At 45.7% G+C, this 21,690-nt stretch overlaps 1 protein-coding gene across 1 annotated transcript in view; it reads right to left on the bottom strand.

Annotated features, from left to right (window-relative positions):
- The window catches only part of FERMT3 (FERM domain containing kindlin 3), a 108,293-nt gene that overhangs the window by 37,347 nt on the left and 49,256 nt on the right, over positions 1–21,690 (bottom strand). Inside the window, exons 3-10 of the mRNA XM_078660551.1 lie at positions 9,682–9,915; positions 8,077–8,202; positions 7,811–7,982; positions 4,328–4,430; positions 3,508–3,615; positions 3,086–3,217; positions 2,084–2,133; positions 510–634 (exon numbers count right to left, since the gene is read on the bottom strand). Coding sequence (XP_078516677.1) covers positions 510–634; positions 2,084–2,133; positions 3,086–3,217; positions 3,508–3,615; positions 4,328–4,430; positions 7,811–7,982; positions 8,077–8,202; positions 9,682–9,915 — 1,050 coding nt within the window. The remainder of the gene's footprint in view (positions 1–509; positions 635–2,083; positions 2,134–3,085; positions 3,218–3,507; positions 3,616–4,327; positions 4,431–7,810; positions 7,983–8,076; positions 8,203–9,681; positions 9,916–21,690) is intronic.

Genomic DNA, 21,690 nt, shown 5'->3' with positions numbered 1-21,690 from the left:
CACTACCAGACAAATTCAACTTTTGCTTTACACTTAATCAATACCCATTTTTTTCACCAATATCATTCATGGAATTCAGTGTTTCAATGCTAAACCATTCCCAGTTCAAAGCAGATAAGGACCCAAGCTCAGCCCCTCCCCCTAGACTTATTGAAACCCTAGACTAAGCCAATGTCCTTGTAGCATAACGATTGACAGCACAAACTGCAACTACAGCCAATCATCACACCCAGAACTAGCCAAGCACACTAGTATCACTCCTCGCCTAACGCACATGCCTATAACTGAACCTGCACATATTACTCCCCTTGGTCACAGTACTAACTAAATTCTGCATTGGACATAATGATTGACCTGTCACACCACAAGCCACACAATAAATACACATTGACAAAAGGTAAGTCCGACCACAACACTATGCAGCAGCTGCTCATTCTATCCATTAAGAACAGAATAACTTAAACTCTTTGGCACAGCTGTGGCCAAGAAAGAGGGGTTCCTCTTCATACCTTTTAGGTTGAGCTGTTGCACCGGCTCCCCCAGGCATTCTTCTTTACTTTTGTAACACGATATTGATGTGTCTTTGAAGACCACCCAGTGAGGTTTGTATCCCTTCAGTGTGAGACGCTTGGGCCTGCAAGGAGACATTCATGGAGAGTTATTAGTTGAAGGTGAGAAGTACTGGCTGCCCACTGACAGTGCTTAATTTGTTATGCTAATGCAGGGGCATAATGTTTTCAGTGGCGGCTGGTACAGAACAGGGGTGGCGGCTCGGAGGGGGTGAAAAAAAATATATAACACTTACCTCTGCATGGCTGCTGCCTCTCCTCAGCTGTCTCTCTGCTGCTCTTACTGACTCCCGAAAGCAAGAAGCACACAGGCTCCCCAAAGCCAATCACGAGGCTGCTGTTACCAGCATGACAGCAGCGTTGTGATTGGTCTGATCGGCCTGGTTCGGCGCACAGACAGGGAGTGGGAGCCTGTGCATGTTCCCCTCCCAGGCTGTACAATACAGGCAAGCGTAAAACATGCTAAGTGTGCATGACTGTTTGGCCGGCCCAAGATGGCTGGCTAAACCGTCATGCACACTTAAGTGCACATATTTTATCTGCCCCCTGCTCTGGCAGCCCAGCCCAGCCCCACCCCGCCCTAACCTGGAAAATAAAATTATAACATCATGTTATTATCATTTAAAAAAAAATGTTTTGCAGTGCTGAAAAGCAGTGAGGCGACGCTCCTCCGCCTTTGTGGAGGAGCCCCCACTGAATGATTTCCTGGGAGCCCATCGCGAGCACTGCTGATTGCCGGGTGGCCAGATATGAAGGGCTGTCGGTTTAAATTTTGGCTCATGCCTTTTTATTCCACCATACAATTCCTGTCTCTTAATCTCACCCTTGCAGTCTATTTTTCATGCCTATTGTTTTGCCACTGTTTTCCTATCGTTTCTCTCCCTTCCTCTTTCTCACTTTTATCATTTCTGTTGTTCCATGTCAAGGTCTGATGAACAAAAGTATGCCCTGGTCCCTAAAAATGAGTGTCAGTGTCCACCGCCTGCAACCACTGGGGCAAATTAATCTCTATCTATAGAACAAAAAGGGTAAAGTGGGTGGGCCTAAGGTCCTTATGTGCTGAAGTACTGTATGACTAGATGGCTGGCAACCTTTTTTGGGGGTAAGGAGTTTTACAAATGCAAAAATCCAAACCTGGGCGGATTTCTCTGGGAAGGTGCAGCCTGGTGCATTCAAACGTAAATGTAAAAGGAAGTACTTTGAGTGGGTGTGCAGCCTCTGATACTCTTCCCAGCTAGATGCCTCTTGTTTTGGAATTTGCACAAGAAGTGGGTTATTTTTCCAGCAGGTACAGGATGGTCCATTCGATGGGGAGAGAGTTTTGGATGTAAGTCTTAGGCTCAGTGATAATGAAGTACATAACTCTACCAATGTTAACCAAAACGTGATGCCCCTTTTGCCCCCTTGTTTCTACACTGGAGTGCTTGATCTGTGCTTGTGTTTTGCGGTGTCTTGTCAAGGAGAGAGAACAGCAGCTGAGCCTTGCAGGCCTGTTCGGTCACGGCGTGACTCACCTTAAGATTCGCAATGTATCCTTCAGCTCTGGGATGTCGGTCAGGCTGTCCTGAGAAAGGAAGAGGAAGACATTGACTGCATGCTACAGCACAGTGCCCGTTCCTGAGGCCCTTTGTCTGTAACTACCTGACATACAATGCTCGCAATAATGGCGGAAGTGTGTGTCTAAACAAATCAGGAAAGACGGCCTCACTTACAAAAGACAAAGAGATGAAAAAAGCTCAAGAGACCTACAGATTTACCATAGGTGACTCAATGACCTGGATCTAGCTCAAGAACTTAGGAACATATGATGGAGCGTGACATGAAGCAAAACTTGCTAACGCCATGCTCCGCCATTCTGAAAACATAGGGATACGTCATTTTTACAAAGATACGGCGCACCCCTGCAGTTCTCCTAGCGCTGGTACTAAATTAAGCTGCCTAGTGCCAAAGCAGACACCCTTGCACCACACCCTTGCACCAAAGTGCAAGGGTGCCTGCGTTGGCGGAGAGATTGTTTATGTGCAGCAAGTTGTTCATTCATGGAGTTTTGCTGTTTCTACATGTGCTGAACAATGCAGCACACACAGAAACAGCAACAATTCGGAGAAATAAAGCATTTATCCTCGTTTTGCCATGTTAAGGCCAGGTTTTCCTTGGTCTTAATTTTGGTCCTGCCTCCTAGTATTTACGCCACCCTGGTAAATAGGGGGCAGCGTCAAAATCAATGGTCGTTGCGGCAAAACGCCCACCACAACACCCATTGCCCAACCCGTTCACGCTATGTATAGTGTGAAAGGGTGCCTTATTTACAAGGCGGCGTTAAGCCACTTTAACTGGCTTATCGTAGCCTTGTAAATAAGATGAAGCCCTTGTTGCCACAGGAAAGTAGTTAAAAGTGACATTCCTGTGGTGATAGGGGCTTGTAAATATGCCCCTTACTCTCTTAAATGTCTACTTATTGACTCATACATTCATTGTTATGGAGTGAACAGTTGCCAAACACATTGCAGCCTTACCAAGACATCAGTTGCAGAAGACCCACCCAGTTTCACTTCAAGGTGGGACAGCGCGGTGTCCAGGTCATCGAGCCCAGAATCCCGATGCACCTCGGGGCGCTTGGAGGTCAGAGACAGCTTGTTGATGTGATACTGGAAAATAATTGACACACATGCAGGTTAATTTACTCTTAAGTGGTCTGGAGACCTAGAATGGGAGACGCACATGTGTGTGGGTGTATGTGTGCATGTTATTTACTGATCATTTTGGTTCTGATTTCACTTGGCTGAACATAAATGAGCGTTGTGTGTAGTTATATCCTTCAGAACATATCCCGCAGTGCAGAATTGCAAAAATGATGTGGAATAGTCAAAGTAGGCACAGCCCTGTGCTCAGCATTGCAGTGGTGTGGCACCACAGAGCATAGTTCGCGGTTCTGTACCTGTAGTGCAGCAAAAACCATCATCTCTTCCTCTGTGCAGTCTATTTCCTCCAGGAGGACAGCCCATCGTGCTTGCTCATACAGCTGGTTTATCCGCACCATGTCATACTAAAGAGACACAGAGAAACACTTGTGTGAGAGCAAGATCCAGCACGAATAAGCACTAAAGAGATATGAAAACTAAACAACTACCAACTTGACTCTTCGAGACACAGAAAGTCTCTTCCTTGCTGCCTGCCTGCTCAGATAACACTGCTACTGTGCACCAATGGAAGGTCGCCTCAAGAAAGTAACTGAAAAGGTTATGCTTAACTCACTTAAGAGGTGGGTGCTGCCGGGGGTCAAGCGCAATGGGACAGGACCCAATTCTTGGTACGTATCAGGTGGCTTCACCCAAGGATCGCCAAATTACAAAACATTGTTTGGCACATGTGATAGGTTTGTGCCTAATGTATATATATATATATAGGTTCCTGGGATAAAAAATCCCAAAGTCCGGTGTACATTTTAGGCATAATATTCTGTGTTTATTTGTTGCCAGAAATACAAGTAACCAAAGAATAGTTGACACATGTTTCGGCAGTGTGGCTGGCAGGCCAAAGTCTTTCTCAAGGCAGAAAGTCTTGTTAATATATAGTCAATGAGTCTTGTTATTATATAGTGGTGGAGAAAGGTTATGTGCGGTGCTTCAAAACAACTCCCCAAAAATAAATCTCTTGAGTTGAGGACTAAGGTGTTAGATTTGCCTATGTCATGCAACCCTTGGTAGATCAGATCTTGCTGAACCCACCCCTGTAGACTTAGAGGCATTCAAATTCACCTTGGGCTCCAGGTCAAAAAAGCTGTAGTACTTGAAGCGGAGCCAGAGGTTATCGTTCTCCTTCACGTCCTGTTGCATGAGCGAGCGAGACGAGTCCAGCCACCTGCAGAGACAGGGATATGAGCTTCAGGTACAGACTTTGAGACAAGGGCATGCAACAGTCAGTTAAAGGCTGTAGGACACAGACATGAGTTGTCAAGTACTGTAGTAAGCTTGTTCTATCTTCAGGACTGGGAGAAGAGCGGGCAAACTTTGGAGACATCTTTTCTCACCAGGCCTCTTTAAAAAAAAGTGTGGGGCTGTGGCTGAGAGGGCGTGGCTAGAGTACTCCAGATCCCATTCCCTGCACCCAGAGGATTTTAACTTCACTCAAACGTAGAGAGTCCGGGAATAAGCATTCTGGCTCAACAGAGCCAAACAATCAAAACTCTTTTATTTTTGGGGTGCTGCATGTTTAAAATATTGTTGCCAAACTATTTTCTGAACAGATATCTCTCCTTGGGTGTAGATTTTCTATTATTAACTCTAATGAGGAAATATATTTGTAAACCATATGTAGAACGCAATAATTTAGTGAGGTGAGAATTAGGCAAAGACATTCTGTTACCATATTATCTTTTGTAAAAGAAAAGAAGGCAGGACTGTCAAACTAATCTCTCCACAGACAAATCTGTGCATCCTTAACCATGCAGAGAAGGTCGAGCCTGTAGAGGGGTTACAGTTTTATAAAGGTATAGCTTTAAATATGCGTCTCCTATTATTAACTGGCAATTCAACGTCATCCCTTGGATGACATACAGATATTTAGGACTGTGAGGCTACATTGTGCCGAAGGTGGAAAGGATTCTTTTTTTTTTCGTTTACTAATGAGCATCTCAAATAATGACTGTGATAGTTCTAAATAATTTTGTTTGCTTTCCCTTAGGGATGACTTAGTTTACGAACAGGGATATAATGTTGATAAAAGATATTCAGTGCCCGAAATGCATTGATGGCAATTAGTATCCTGAAACTCTGAGAGATGTGATAAAGACTTTGGTCCATCATGGTTTTGCATCACCCGTGCGCCACGCAAGGGGGCGCAAGGGCGATGCAAAACCTAAATGAAACATAGCAAGTCACGCAAGGCCACCATGGGTCGTCCTCCATGACTTGTTAAATCTAGAGTAAAGCAAGGCAGAGAAAATCGCTGCCTTGAGTTACTCTGCAACAAGGATAAGTTCCATGGTGGAGCTTGTGTGTTCCCACGCATCCACCCATGGATTCTGAAACATTTCCAGATTTAGCAACGCAGGCAGACCTGGGAATGCGTCAGAATTGCACGCCACCCCACCAGAGGCGCAGCGAGGAGAAATATCTTCAGTTGAATGCTCAAAGCGAGCTGTATAGTTACAGCAAAAACAGTGTGAAGGATGAAAGAATGTGCATCCTCCCTGAACTTCAGAAGAATAATTGGCATTGGCAAAGGCAATAGAACTGGCATTGGCCACTAAACTTTTGGCTTTGTCAAGGCTTGTTTTGTTTTTGAACTACTTTGTTCTTGGAGAAGCTACCTGGCCCTCATCAATCTTGAAAAACATTGGCTGTAAGAAAAAATATGTTCGGACCCAAAAAGAATAAAATGCGTGCTCCTTGTTAAAGGGCAGAATACCGACATTTAAAGTGAAGTTAGGCTCACCCATTAACCCATTTTGTATGCTGTAGTGAAGAAAAATGTGAATGACACAATAGAAGACCAATGAAAGAAGAGGGCTTGGTGAAAGGCCCTGAAAGTAAATATAGTATACATTTTATTTGAGTAAAATCAAAGGTCTTAGCAAATGCCAGTAATAAGAAATAAACAAGCATTTACAATGCAACGGTCTCGGCATTGCAAAAGTTAGAGCTATTAGCATTGTACATGAACACGATGTGATGCAGCCATTAAGAACATGACACACGAGGCCTCAAGGACTTATTTATAAAAGATTTAAACAAGAAAACTTTAAACAAACAGGTAGAAATGCACAGTAAGTAGCACAGTGTAAATGACTTTGGTGTGTGTGAGACCACTATATATCCAAATATTTTGTGACACGCTATTTGTATGATAAACTGGTGTGCATATCACCGATGCATGCACATTGAATATTAAGTATGGACTTGCTGCTTGTAGATAAACAGGTGTGTAAGTCACTGCTGTAACTCCCAGCAATAATTTAATTCTGGCTCTGGTGTGCATAACACCACAGTATATGCTACCAAATGGCTTGTGGCAAGCTGTTGATAAATTTAAAGGGTGTGCGTGTCACCGCTGAGCTTGTAACCAATAGCAGCACAATGTAATATTAAATGAAGACGTGGGTAACGCAGCTGATAAGCCAGCGTGACACTGTCATAAGGCTAGTAACACATTCTGCCTCTAAAACCTGGTAACGCGCTTTGCCTCTTTAAAAGTTAATTGCGGTACAGGATGATACCATACAGCCAGTCACATGCTCTGCCTCTTCAAAATGTAATCGGAGCAAGAAATGCTGAGCCTTTAAATGTATTAAACACCACCTCAGAGCAGACTCCAATAAGTGCACAGTGATCGCGGGGAGGGGGAAAAAGTGACGCGCCCCACATGCAAGTTTCAATTAACACAACTCTGGATTATTTGGTAAGTGAAATGCTGCCACAGCTTGCAAACGGGTAAAGTTCACGCTATATAAAATCGCATAAATAAACGAGCCCAGCAGCCTCACCGGAAGTCAGGCAAATTCGCCTGTGACGGGGGCGGGGCTGCATCCGGACCGGAAGAGAAGGCGGAGTGAAAGCGTCTTGCGACGCAAGAAGGAGAGCGGAGTCCCTCAGAATTCACCTGGTAAGTTGAAAAGGGCTGGGGGGGGCTCGGTTCCCTCGTTGTGTGTGTGTGTGTGTGTGCGTGCGCGTGTGTGTGTATGCATGTGTGCAACGGTGGGGGAGAGGGGGGGTGCACTCGTGTGTGTGTGCGCGCGTGTGTGTGTATGTGAGCTGGGGGAGGGTGTCTCTGTATGTATGTGCGTGCGTGCGTGGGCGCTTGTGTGTGTGTGTATGCGCATGCGTGTGTGCTTCTCAGGAGACATCGCCTGGCCGCAGCGCTCGTTCGCGTGCGCGTGTCACTTTGAAATCGCCTTCAGGGCGATGCGCGCGGCCAGGATTGTCTCCTGGGAAGCACACACGCCGACAAAAGAGCTTCGGCGGAGACGCGCTTCCGCGCGTTCAGCCGAGCCCTAAAAATCAGAGGGCCGGGGGTGTTATGGGAAAAAACTGAAAACCATATTTCTCTACCTTTTTTGAAAAGCAAACGTTTCTCATACTTTTGGACAAAACACACACTTATATGATGATTCGTTATTTTCTGGATATTTTTTTCAAGCAAACTTATTTAACCAGAGTGCCTTTCAAACATGTCTTCCATGTATTCATTCACATCCGGACCCCCTCCCCCCTTTCATTTGGGAACAAGACTTCTTCTCTCACCTACTGTTGATCTGGGCTTTCTCCAGCAGTGAGCCTGGCCGGTACCTCTTCATGATGTTTTCAGGGGTCAGGCTAGTCCGACTGACGGACAGGACTCTGTAACATTCCTCGGTTTCGGGGCTGTCGGTGAAGTAGGCCGGCATTCCGTTGTACACCTGCTGTTGCTTTGAACCTGGAGGGTGGCAAACACACAGCAGAAAAGGTCAGCCAATGATGTCAAATGTTCAGTTAGTAACTGTCTCATATTTTGCTACATGGTCACGCACCTCCAGACAAGACCAGGCCGGTCAAGTCGTGAACTGCCTCTGCCGATGGGTCTTTCTCCTTCTTTTTCTTTTTCTCCTTCTCTTCTGGGGCTCTTAGTAGAGACAGTTCCTCTGGGTGCCTTATATCTGTAAATAGAGAGGCACTGTTTCTATCTGGATAGTTCTATCCTTCCATTCTAGGCTATATACATTCCATGTCATGGGCTATACAATTCCAAGATATCTAACAGACAAGATATATGACTTTATTTAATTTAAAATTACCATCTAATGGCATGAGATTGCAATGGGATATACTCTTTCAAATCTTTGCATATTTCATTCCATGAAACCAGATATTCCATTCCAATAGCAAGAGATATATCTTTCCACTACATGTAAGACTGTTCAGGGAAATGAAAGAAAACATTCTGTTGTATAAACTACAGCATTCTGAGATGTTAGGCTCAATTACCAGAGATGTACTTGAACCAAGGTGTGGCATATTGGCACTTATAAAGATAAAACAGTATGGGCATTTTGGATCTAATCTGGCACACTACTTAATCCCTGACCCTCCAACTTTGACTGAAGTTAAACTCCTTCAGGTTAGAGAATAGGATGACCGATGGTTATAAGGTATACTGTGAGCATGGGCACTAACTATTCAGCAAGCGACTCCATGTGTCCAGTGTCCATGTCTACACGGCCACAGACTCACACATTTTGGAAGAGGCTGGCGAGAAGAGATGTCTCCAAAGTTTGCCCGCTCTTCTCCCACAGTCCTTAAGATAGTACAGTCCTACTACTGTACTCAATATCACATGTCTGTGTCATACGGCCTGTAACTGACTATTGCTTGCCCATGTCTCAAAGTCTGTACATGACGCTCATTTCCCTTTCTCTGCATGAGGTTGGACGTGCCTCACTCGCTCATGCAACAGAGCGTGAATGAAAACGATAACCTCTGGCTCCACTTCAAGAACTACAGCTTCTTTGACCGGGAGCCCAAGGTGAATTTGAAGGCCTTTAAGTCTACAGTGGGTTGGTTCAGCAAGATCTGATCTACCAAGGGTTGCATGACATGTGCAAATCTAACACCTTCCTTCCTTCGCTTCCTCCCTTCCATCCTCCCTCTCATGGTTCCTTCCTTCCCTGGTTTCCTCTCTTCTCTTCTCCCTCACGTGGCTCCTTCCTTTTGTTCACTCCTTTTGAGCAAAAGCCTGTTATAGAAAGAAGTGCGTGAAAATCCTTTCAATCACTTTCCCCCCCTTGATCCATTCCGTCTTCAATCTAGCAACCACACCATGAAATGTATTACCCTTCATTTTCCATACTTCCATGACGTTAAGATATTTCTTCCTGTGTCATAAGAAAGGCAATAACATGCCGAATTATGCCATGCAATACTAAACACATATCTTCATTTACGTCTGATATTGCCAAGGTGGTGCATGTGTTAAAAGAAAACACACATTTTCCATAGTTAGTGGCTAGGGTAATTTGTGCCCCTCCTCGCTATGTTGGCTCTGAGCATGTGTGTGTTCTCACACTGGACCTGCACCGTAGCCACACACACCGACACATAAAAACCTGTTCTGACAGAGAAAGACAGTGTCTGCTCACTGAGTAACCTGCAGATGCCCACAACGCATTGGAAGACAGGGCTGGAGAAGCTGGCCTTCAGCCGCACAGTCCTCATGTTGGGCAGCAGCAGGGAGATAGGCCGGTGCTGCGGCATGTAGTGGAGCCTGGCGTCGGCCAAGATCCCGTATTTGTCCAGAGTCCAGTTTGTCTTAAGAAGCCACATCCTCTTTTGCTCCCACCACACGGCATGGTCTGACCAGTTCTTGGAAATTTCTGAAAGGAAAAAGTGATAAGGTTACTTTGAGGATTCATCAACTGACCTCCTTTTTAGGTTTTGCCTAGCGAAAGCTGCGCTCTGCGCAGCTTTTCGCGCAGGCGAAATCCTGTTGAGAACTGTAGGGTGCTTTGGGTCGGCCCTCGTCATTGATTGGCTGGCTCCGTAAACGGAGCCTTGCCATTGGACGAGGGGCCTGTCCGTCAATGCCGGACCAGACACGGGGGCGTTCCCGACATTCTTTGCCTTTTGCCGACGTCACGCGACGCCGGGAACGCCCCCGATTCTGGTCCGGCATTGCCGGCACCTCCCTTGCTCTACTGTCATCACCACAACACTGCGCCCATTTTATCCCAAGCTAAACACTCGGAGAGGCGCAGTGACCGGGTCTTTGAAGGCCGCTCTCCCAATGAAAACAAGTTTTCTCTCCGAGTCAGCACGAGCAGGAAGACGAGCAGCGCGCCTCCCAGCTGGCCTCTCGCATCAGCATCCAGAGCTGCCCTGCGCGGTGTGTAGCTTCAGTGGAGCTTCAGAGTGCAGAGTGGAGCTTCAGAGTGGAGCTTCAGAGTGGAGCTTCAGAGTGCAGAGTGGAGCTTCAGTGGAGCTTCAGAGTGCAGAGTGGAGCTTCAGAGTGGAGCTTCAGAGTGGAGCTTCAGAGTGGAGCTTCAGAGTGGAGCTTCAGAGTGCAGAGTGGAGCTTCAGAGTGCAGATTCAGAGTGGAGCTTCAGAGTGCAGAGTGGAGCTTCAGAGTGCAGATTCAGAGTGGAGCATCAGAGTGCAGAGTGGAGCTTCAGAGTGCAGATTCAGAGTGGAGCATCAGAGTGCAGAGTGGAGCTTCAGAGTGCAGAGTGGAGCTTCAGAGTGGAGCTTCAGAGTGCAGAGTGGAGCTTCAGAGTGGAGCTTCAGAGTGGAGCTTCAGAGTGGAGCTTCAGAGTGGAGCTTCAGAGTGGAGCTTCAGAGTGGAGCTTCAGAGTGGAGCTTCAGAGTGGAGCTTCAGAGTGCAGAGTGGAGGTGCAGAGTGCAGAGTGGAGGTGCAGAGTGGAGCTTCAGAGTGCAGAGTGGAGGTGCAGAGTGGAGCTTCAGAGTGCAGAGTGGAGCTGCAGAGTGGAGCTGCAGAGTGGAGCTGCAGAGTGCAGAGTGGAGCTTCAGAGTGCAGAGTGGAGCTTCAGAGTGCAGAGTGGAGCTTCAGAGTGCAGAGTGGAGCTTCAGAGTGCAGAGTGGAGCTTCAGAGTGGAGCTTCAGAGTGCAGAGTGGAGCTTCAGAGTGCAGAGTGGAGCTTCAGAGTGCAGAGTGGAGCTTCAGAGTGGAGCTTCAGAGTGGAGCTTCAGAGTGGAGCTTCAGAGTGGAGCTTCAGAGTGGAGCTTCAGAGTGGAGCTTCAGAGTGGAGCTTCAGAGTGCAGAGTGGAGCTTCAGAGTGGAGCTTCAGAGTGCAGAGTGGAGCTTCAGAGTGGAGCTTCAGAGTGCAGAGTGGAGCTTCAGAGTGGAGCTTCAGAGTGCAGCTTCAGAGTGCAGAGTGGAGCTTCAGAGTGCAGCTTCAGAGTGCAGAGTGGAGCTTCAGAGTGGAGCTTCAGAGTGGAGCTTCAGAGTGGAGCTTCAGAGTGGAGCTTCAGAGTGGAGCTTCAGAGTGGAGCTTCAGAGTGGAGCTTCAGAGTGCAGATTCAGAGTGGAGCTTCAGAGTGCAGAGTGGAGCTTCAGAGTGGAGCTTCAGAGTGGAGCTTCAGAGTGGAGCTTCAGAGTGCAGATTCAGAGTGCAGATTCAGAGTGCAGAGTGGAGCTTCAGAGTGGAGCTTCAGAGTGGAGCTTCAGAGTGGAGCTTCAGAGTGGAGCTTCAGAGTGGAGCTGCAGAGTGGAGCTGCAGAGTGGAGCTGCAGAGTGGAGCTGCAGAGTGGAGCTGCAGAGTGGAGCTGCAGAGTGGAGCTGCAGAGTGGAGCTTCAGAGTGCAGAGTGGAGCTTCAGAGTGCAGAGTGGAGCTTCAGAGTGCAGAGTGGAGCTTCAGAGTGCAGAGTGGAGCTTCAGAGTGCAGAGTGGAGGTGCAGAGTGCAGAGTGGAGGTGCAGAGTGGAGCTTCAGAGTGCAGAGTGGAGGTGCAGAGTGGAGCTTCAGAGTGCAGAGTGGAGGTGCAGAGTGGAGCTGCAGAGTGGAGCTGCAGAGTGCAGAGTGGAGCTTCAGAGTGCAGAGTGGAGCTTCAGAGTGCAGAGTGGAGCTTCAGAGTGCAGAGTGGAGCTTCAGAGTGCAGAGTGGAGCTTCAGAGTGCAGAGTGGAGCTTCAGAGTGCAGAGTGGAGCTTCAGAGTGCAGAGTGGAGCTTCAGAGTGGAGCTTCAGAGTGGAGCTTCAGAGTGGAGCTTCAGAGTGGAGCTTCAGAGTGGAGCTTCAGAGTGGAGCTTCAGAGTGGAGCTTCAGAGTGGAGCTTCAGAGTGGAGCTTCAGAGTGGAGCTTCAGAGTGCAGAGTGGAGCTTCAGAGTGGAGCTTCAGAGTGCAGAGTGGAGCTTCAGAGTGGAGCTTCAGAGTGCAGCTTCAGAGTGCAGAGTGGAGCTTCAGAGTGCAGCTTCAGAGTGCAGAGTGGAGCTTCAGAGTGGAGCTTCAGAGTGCAGAGTGGAGCTTCAGAGTGGAGCTTCAGAGTGGAGCTTCAGAGTGGAGCTTCAGAGTGGAGCTTCAGAGTGGAGCTTCAGAGTGGAGCTTCAGAGTGCAGATTCAGAGTGGAGCTTCAGAGTGGAGCTTCAGAGTGGAGCTTCAGAGTGGAGCTTCAGAGTGGAGCTTCAGAGTGGAGCTTCAGAGTGCAGAGTGGAGCTTCAGAGTGGAGCTTCAGAGTGGAGCTTCAGAGTGGAGCTTCAGAGTGGAGCTTCAGAGTGGAGCTTCAGAGTGGAGCTTCAGAGTGGAGCTGCAGAGTGGAGCTGCAGAGTGGAGCTTCAGAGTGCAGAGTGGAGCTTCAGAGTGCAGAGTGGAGCTTCAGAGTGCAGAGTGGAGCTTCAGAGTGCAGAGTGGAGCTTCAGAGTGCAGAGTGGAGCTTCAGAGTGCAGAGTGGAGCTTCAGAGTGCAGAGTGGAGCTTCAGAGTGGAGCTTCAGAGTGCAGAGTGGAGCTTCAGAGTGGAGCTTCAGAGTGCAGAGTGGAGCTTCAGAGTGGAGCTTCAGAGTGCAGAGTGGAGCTTCAGAGTGGAGCTTCAGAGTGCAGAGTGGAGCTTCAGAGTGGAGCTTCAGAGTGCAGAGTGGAGCTGTAGAGTGCAGAGTGGAGCTGCAGAGTGGAGCTGCAGAGTGGAGCTGCAGAGTGGAGCTGCAGAGTGGAGCTTCAGAGTGCAGAGTGGAGCTTCAGAGTGCAGAGTGGAGCTTCAGAGTGCAGAGTGGAGCTTCAGAGTGCAGAGTGGAGCTTCAGAGTGCAGAGTGGAGCTTCAGAGTGCAGAGTGGAGCTTCAGAGTGGAGCTTCAGAGTGCAGAGTGGAGCTTCAGAGTGGAGCTTCAGAGTGCAGAGTGGAGCTTCAGAGTGGAGCTTCAGAGTGCAGCTTCAGAGTGGAGCTTCAGAGTGGAGCTTCAGAGTGGAGCTTCAGAGTGGAGCTTCAGAGTGGAGCTTCAGAGTGGAGCTTCAGAGTGGAGCTTCAGAGTGGAGCTTCAGAGTGGAGCTTCAGAGTGGAGCTTCAGAGTGCAGAGTGGAGCTTCAGAGTGGAGCTTCAGAGTGCAGAGTGGAGCTTCAGAGTGGAGCTTCAGAGTGCAGAGTGGAGCTTCAGAGTGGAGCTTCAGAGTGGAGCTTCAGAGTGCAGCTTCAGAGTGCAGAGTGGAGCTTCAGAGTGCAGAGTGGAGCTTCAGAGTGCAGAGTGGAGCTTCAGAGTGGAGCTTCAGAGTGTCAAGAGCAATGCCAATAGCTCTAACTTTAACAAAGGCAAAACCATTGCATTGTAAATGCTTGTTTTGTATGTTCGCAAGTGGTGTAACAAAGGCTCCCACAGCCCCCACACTGCGGGAGGGGGGTCCCCGAGCTCCAGAGGGCACCCTCAGCACAGTACAATGGCCTGACAGCTCCGTAGTGAGTCCAGACAGGGGCCCCTCCATGAACTTTGCAGGGGGGCCCAATTAAGTTCCTTTACGCCACTTATGATTGCTGATTAAAAGAGTAGGGGGCTTATTTATGAGCCCTTGCATCACTTTTGCGCCGCCAATGCGTCACTTTTTGTGACGCACCAGCGGCGAAAAATGTACCATGTTGCGTCATATTTACAAAGTGACGCATCTAGGTAGATGCGTCACTTTGTAAACCTCTGTGCCACATTATACCTGCGCCAGGTATAATGTATGCAGGGTGGCCGTTCCCCCGCAAGTAAGCCTCATAGAAGTGATGCAGTGAAATCTATGAGATTTCACTGCGCCACTTCTAGGGCGCAAATGCGTCAATATCTTACGCCTGCCTCACAGCAGGCGTAAGACAGACGCAGGTACATTTATTATGGGACTTGCCCATGTGCAATGACCCATTGCTGAAGATGCGCCACTTTTGTGACACACTCCAGCAATGCGTCATATTTGTGCCTACATATGCGTCAGAAATACTGACGTATCTGTAACTCTTTGCGACATGATGTGTCATATTATAAATATGACGCATCCAGCATGTCGCAAGGAGGGCGCAATGAAAAGTGACACATCGCTGTTTTCACGCAGCGATGCGTCACTTTTCATAAATGAGGCCCTAGGTCTTTTAAAGGATCACTGAGCACTTAGCAAGGAAGGTTTGTATATCTCCTCTCCCAAATATTTTCTTACGAGCCTGCTGCTGGTACTAAAATGCTAGGACTACAGAATACCAAGGCATCCTCATTCTGAAATCATCTTGCACCTCTTTCTTCCACCACTCTACACTTCTTATTTCTTTATCTCGCTCCTGCTTTTTCATCCCTGTGGTCTTTCTTCCCCACAGTGTTTTTTATTTAATCAGGGCTGGACTGACCATTCTGCCACAATGGCATTTTCCTATTGGGCTGCAGGCTAAGGGGTGGCTTTTAGAGGAGAATGTGCCACCATGACCCAACCAAGCACCCATGGCCACATTGTAATCATGGCCTCATGAAGTGTGGGGCTGAATTGAACATTTTTGCCAGGGTTGATTTTCATATTACATGCTGCTCTCCCTTTCCTGAATTTCTCTCTCTTAATCTAGGGCAAAGAACAATGATAAAAAATAAGTCCTGGTCCCCAAAAAATAAGTGCTGGTACGCATTCCCCTTTAACAAGAGAGCAAATTAAGCACTGCCTGTATTGAACAATGAGTATATCCTTTTGTGTGAAATCAGCCATTGCAGCCTGATTATTGTATATTCATTCATTCATTCAAGTATCTTTATCGGAAGAGCTGTACATAGCTGTTTTACCATTAATTTGCATTCATTTTGCTTTAAAAACAAATGCCATAAGCATTATAACAACACAATATTCCACAATCAACTTAACATAGACAATCATAGAGTACTTTTTTTTTTAAAGTCTAGAGTTCTTAAAATATCGACTCACAATACCTCATATTGGCTTATCTCATGGATTTACTTAAACCGTAATAGCCTGAAAGACTGAATAGATATATGCATCTCTAATAAACAAAACAAATGAATGTAAATATTTGTCAGTGCCCTAACTATCCCACTTTGAACAGCATGTGTCATATAGTTTCTCTTTCAAGGTCATTTAAATGACAAATCCAAATCCTACTTACAGTCTACTAGAAGTCAAATACAATAAAATATTCCTTAAACCAGCCTCTTGTTAATTATTATTACTTGACCTGTGTTCCAATGAGGCATCTAGAATCGAACTTTACAAGTGGCAACATAATGCCTGCTACAGTGATTCAAATGAAAAACCATTAATATCCATACTAATATTATAAAGAGAGAGCCCAAACCTTTGAGGCGGGTAATCTCAGTAACCACAGCACCAATCACAACACCCAATACAGCGTTGGAAAGGGCAGTTGCAGCAGAAGGACATAGGCTATGCAGACGGCCACCATATATATATATTTTTTTTTTGCAGAGTTTTATATAGCGCGAACTTGACCCCAACTGAATCAGGTATCGGAGCGCTTTACATAGCATTAGTTACGTTACATGAGGACACACATTCATTTTTGTTAGGCACAGGGAGATTAAGTGATTTGCCCAGAATCACAGGATGTTTGGCGTCGTTACCAAGACTCAAACCCAGATCCCCAGGTCCGAGGTCGAGCGCCTTAGCCGTTAGGCCAACTCCTCTATACATTTAAAAGGTAAAAGAAGCGTGCCAGCAAAGTAGTCCCTTGTGGGCGTGTCTGCGTTGTGCTGTGGGCATGACTAACGCTGGGGGCGTGTGGTACGGCCATCACATCGTGGGCTGCGGGCGTGTGCTGGGGGCGTGACAAATGCTGGGGCCGTGACAAACGCTGGGGGCGTGTGTCCGCCCTTCATGCCATGTGAGTCGTACATACAAGCGCCAATTACGTTGCTGCGCAGCATCAAGGGGCACACTGGGGGCGTGACACGCTGGGGGCGTGAGAAACGCTGGGGGCGTGTGTCCGGCCTTCATGCCAGGTGAACGCAATTGCGCTGCATCAAGGGGCATGCTGGGGGCGTGAGAAACGCTGGGGGCATGTGCTACGTTCCGCCCTTCATGCCATGTGGGTCGTACATTAATCAGAAGATCGTCTGCTGTGGCCGTGTGCTGGGGGAGTGACAAACGCATTCACCTGGAGGCCTGGTAAGTAACGTTACTGCAGCCTCTCCTGCTGCTGTTACTGAACTCTCTCATTCAACGAAATTACATGCGCCTGCTACCATCAACCAGGGCTCTAGCCGGGCTCAGGCGGAGGATCAGTACACTAATTACACACGCCTGATAACATCAACCAGGGCTGCAGCTGGGCCTCAAGCGGGGGAACACACGCGTGCTAACATCAAACAGGCCTGCATCTGGGCCTCAAGCGGGGGAACACGCAAATGAGCGTGTCTGCGGGGACAATTACTGCAGCCTCTCCTACTCGCTGTCACTCAACTCTCTCATTAAACGAATTTACCCGCAGCTGATAACTCTTTCATTCAACGACATTACACGCGCCTGCTAACATCAACCAGGGCTGTAGCCTGGCTCAGGCGGCGGATCACTACACCAATTACATGCGCCTTTTAACATCAACCAGGGCTGCAGCTGGGCCTTCTCCTTCCCTATTCTAATGAAACAAAAAATGTTGTCTACCGCGAGATTTTAAAATAAATTGCCCTTGCCAAATACACACATTACACACATTCTATTTCATACCCGGACAACGTCGGGACGGGCTGCTAGTACCAAATAAAACTGAAATGTAAATAAACTCTATCATCCAGATATATCACAATCTGAAATACCACTCGTAACGGACTGAATCAGACAAATTGAATATGTCTCTAAATTGTCCATGACTTGTCCAAATTCACCATGTTCTAGGCTCAACAGAGCTGTAACAATTTTGTGGAATGCGAGTAAGTATATTCTGCAGGTATGTGCATGCACTTATATGCATACAGGCATGACCCTCGCAAAACTACTTATATGAGCTCAGACTCTATCGCTAGCTGGACCACAGCCCCAACCCCCCGCTTGACTGCCTAAATGATCACAACATCAACCAATCAATCAGTTCTTTGTTTGATTTATGCCATTATTGGATACACAGACATTTACAAACATTTGATAAAGACAGATAAGAGAACTAATTTACTTGAATTGCTTCTTTTTCATCAAGTCAAGCAATAATTATAAACGTCTACCTAATTTAAATACAACTGAAACTTTTTTAACTGAGCCACATAATTTAATATTTCATGTACATTACTAATCTTTTTTTTGGATTAATAGAAGTTACAAATCTATACTGGGTTTATCAAGAGCTTCACAAAATAGTATCATATGTACCAATGATTGAATTGGCCCCTCCATCCTCTTTGTAATTCACTTATTGGCATCTGATTCTTTAACGTCAGCATCCAACATCTTTCCTTGGAGAATACAGTGAGCTTGACTGGGTGTATCTGGGGCAACTGCTATTTTACAAACAAGAAGGTGCTCAAATACATCTTTTTAAAGCCATTCAGTGTTATTATCTTCTGCAACAGAGATCCATTTGTATCCCTGTCCAAGAATCTTTATGAAGTTTTATTATTAAAATAAAAGAGGCACAGGGCTGCCCCACTTCAAACTTTTACTCCACTATCAGATACTGTCCTCAAATCAAATGCTGTGGTAAGATCAATATTAACAACATAAATTGACATTCTTTTTGAAAATACATATTTTTCTACCAGCAATTTCCTCAGGAGGCGGAATCAACTGTCAAATGACTCTTTCTAAAATCAATTTGGGCTTTAGCGAAGATAGCAGATTTTATATTCCATCCCTCTAGACTCACTAACAGGTGTTTAGCAAAGTATTTTCCTTGAATATGCATAGGAATAACCCATCTATACTTTCCAGGCAGGGACTTTTCATCCTTTTTATGTAATGTTTAATCACTGAACCCATAGGCAGTTTCAGAAATGAGGCCCAGTATTCGGTTTGCTACTCAATACTCTTGTTGAGATACCATCAGAACCATGAGACCTGGAAGACTTTAAAGATCAAATATGGGCTACTAGTTCATTTGTCATCGGGGGACAGTTGATGTCTAGGTCAAATGAATACTCAGTATTTGATGTATTTCCCCTTCTCTTCTCCTCAGTTCTTTTCATATTCAGGGGGAGCAATTATCTTCTTATTACATTTAGTTTATACACCTCTGCTAATTGGTTAACCATTCAACTTCAGGAGTAGAGGGTGAAGTTATATTTTTACAGTGCCAGTGGCATGTAATATTAATTCTAAGAAGCACCCTCTTTGTTGATTCACATATCCAATTAAAACTTTCGCTTATTTTTAAAGTTAATTTTTCACAACGTTTTACGAACTTCCTTCCTATACTTCTGAATGGAGAGGCCTCTTTCTCTTTTTGTAATATAAACACATCATGAACACATTTATTTAGAAGCTATTTACTTTATAAATCTCAAGGTAGTGAGCATTCTTTTTCTTCGTATTTGTTAAATGTATTTTCCATTTAATAGTATTAACCTCAAATTCACCATAACATTGTTATAAACTTCAAATTCTTACTAAACATCTTCAATCTTCATTATTTCAATGATCTGCATTAGTAATTTGATATAACATTTTTGAGCCTTAATTGATCAATAAATTCTGTGATTTTTTTTTCAGTGTCTTTCCACCCACCTCCATTTCATGCTCTGAATTCTTTAAATGAATTACAATTTCTAAAGGTTGGTGGTCACTGCCTACCTGATTACCCGCTATCATATATAGAATCTAAATGAAAATCAAATTACTGCATACATATTTAATGAGGATTATTCACCACTACATAATGTCCATAAGATGATCGATAGAACAACTTCCATATCAAATAACAAGGTTGGATGGGGGACATGCTGTTTCCCACATTTACAGACTGATAAACACTGTGAAACCAAGTGATACATTTCCATTCTAAAGGTTCTGGGAGAGGAGGTCTGTCTGACATACCCCTGAATGTAGACTAATGGAGCAACATCCTCACTACAGGCAACAACTCGTAGGATTTACAGAGGGGAGGTTGCCCTACTGAAGATTCTATACCAGTGGCATTAGACACCGGAAAAACTGGGTCACAGATGACACACATAGTAGTGTATATGGAGGAATATGGTATTTCACAAATACTATTCACCTTCCATGTGTGAAAACCTTATAGGAAAGAGTAGTGTGATGTATTCCTATAGGTTCTGTATCGATCCCCCTATTCCTGACCCTGTTCTGGTTAATAATTAACTAGCAGCCATCCCACGGTACAAAAAACCGTTATCTGATTAAGCCACACCACGGCACAGGAACGCGTTATCTGATTAGGTCATAACGCTTGCCATCTAATTAGGCAAGCACTATTCCTCCAGCCCCTGATAAGGCATACGGAGTTCTCAAAACAAATCAAACCTATGACAACCTGGGAAAATCCCTGCGGCTATTGTTTTGATTTCACCGAGAACTTCAGCAAAAGAATGTGCGAACGAGCCCGTTCATATGACATCCTTATTGACGTATCCATGTCCATCCTTACGTCAATCTCGGCACCTTACAGGTATAAATATTACCGACATTGCCTGAAGCAAACACACGCGGTGGTGAGGAGATCGGAGCAGCGAGACTTGCCGAAGAGGCCAGCACAGAGCGGACCCCACTGGCGCTGCCCCGCCTTCCTGACGCGCTGAGAACGAGACGCTGCTTTTCTCCTGCCGAGAAATCCAGCTCCGGCGCTTCCAAGCAGCCCTCGCAGGCAGCTGGAATATCAAGACCAGAGACGAGAGATACCAGCCCTCAACCATTCTAGATCTCAGGTACAGAACTGAATAACCCCTTGCAGAGAATTCTTGATTCAGTCACTTGGCAAAACAAACTTAACTTAAACTGCTACTTATCTACTCCCGCCCACGTATTAGGCTTAGGTCAGGTACACTGGGGTAGGCGTGGTTAGAAGCACCAGTTGAGTACGATTAGTCAAATGTATATATGTATGTATCTATTTTATCAGTTTTAAATATCATATGGCTTAGAAACCATATCAATGCTTCTGCAGTATTATTTTATACTTCTGCTTTTATTGTATGCACTTTACTTAACCATAAGTATCGCAATAATATCGATTCATTTCTCTTGTACGAGAAAAGAGACTGATCAATAAATAACCTCTTTTATTGAACACGCCCGTCTCTTCCTTTTCTCTACAATCTGGTGAAACTAAGAATGCACTGAACTGACTGAGTAAAATAAGTTGTCTTTTGTTTTCACACGACTCTAGAGATACACTCTTGATTAGGGGAGAGCAAAGTTGTCATGTTCTATGGTTGTCAGAAACTAAATCCCTTCTTGTCTATCCAGGGAGGTTAAACTCCTCCTCGCCTATTCGAGAAAGTTTCTAGTGAACTCTGAGCTAGCTGGCAAAACCAAAAACTTTAAGTCTAATATCGTCAGTAGAAGACCTAGTTAACCTCTGTCCTAGGTCTATACTATTGAAGGTATTATTCCAATGCGCAGAGCCTATTGGGATAATAGGAACTACACTACATGGCGCCCAAACGTTTGGATAGGCGATAAAACTAACGCAAGACATTAGAGTAACTCAGTCGTGCTTTTTCACACAGAACCCCTTTTTTCCCATAATACTCCAAAGACGTCTGGAGTGGGTGAAAGGTCATATCCGCCAAACCTCGCAGGAGGAGACTCCTATGTATGGTTCTTGGTTTAGTCAACGTTGAAGGATACACTGTTCCAAAATATTGTGCATCTAATCTTTGTTTCCATAGAAACCTGATCTGCAAACAAACAGAATAACCTTCCTGTCGGTAAAATGATAGACAGTGATGAAGAAAGGGAGACAGCTAGAATAGCAGCTGAACTCCTAGTAGCAGACAATACTCTGCTGGAAAATGACCCAAATGCAATACTCATCCCGGTCAACATAAGGAAATCTATAACCTTAAAACTTATAGAAAATGGACTGACACCAAGAGGTGGTACAGTCATATTCGTAATTGAGGCACACGAATATCGGCAGACAGAGGTATTCTATTCATGGATAAACTTTCCAGCAGCAAACGCTGTAACAAAAGAGTTCCACTATTATAAAATAGAGGAACCACCGGATATCTACACTCCTTTCGAGGAGGTGGAAATACCACTCAAATTCCAAGAGCACCTGCTCTTG

Source organism: Lissotriton helveticus, chromosome 9, assembly GCF_964261635.1.
Source record: "Lissotriton helveticus chromosome 9, aLisHel1.1, whole genome shotgun sequence".
Classification (NCBI taxonomy): Eukaryota; Metazoa; Chordata; class Amphibia; order Caudata; family Salamandridae; genus Lissotriton; species Lissotriton helveticus.
The sequence above is the reverse complement of the archived record's forward strand: the minus strand, read 5'-3'. Positions and strand labels throughout refer to the sequence as shown.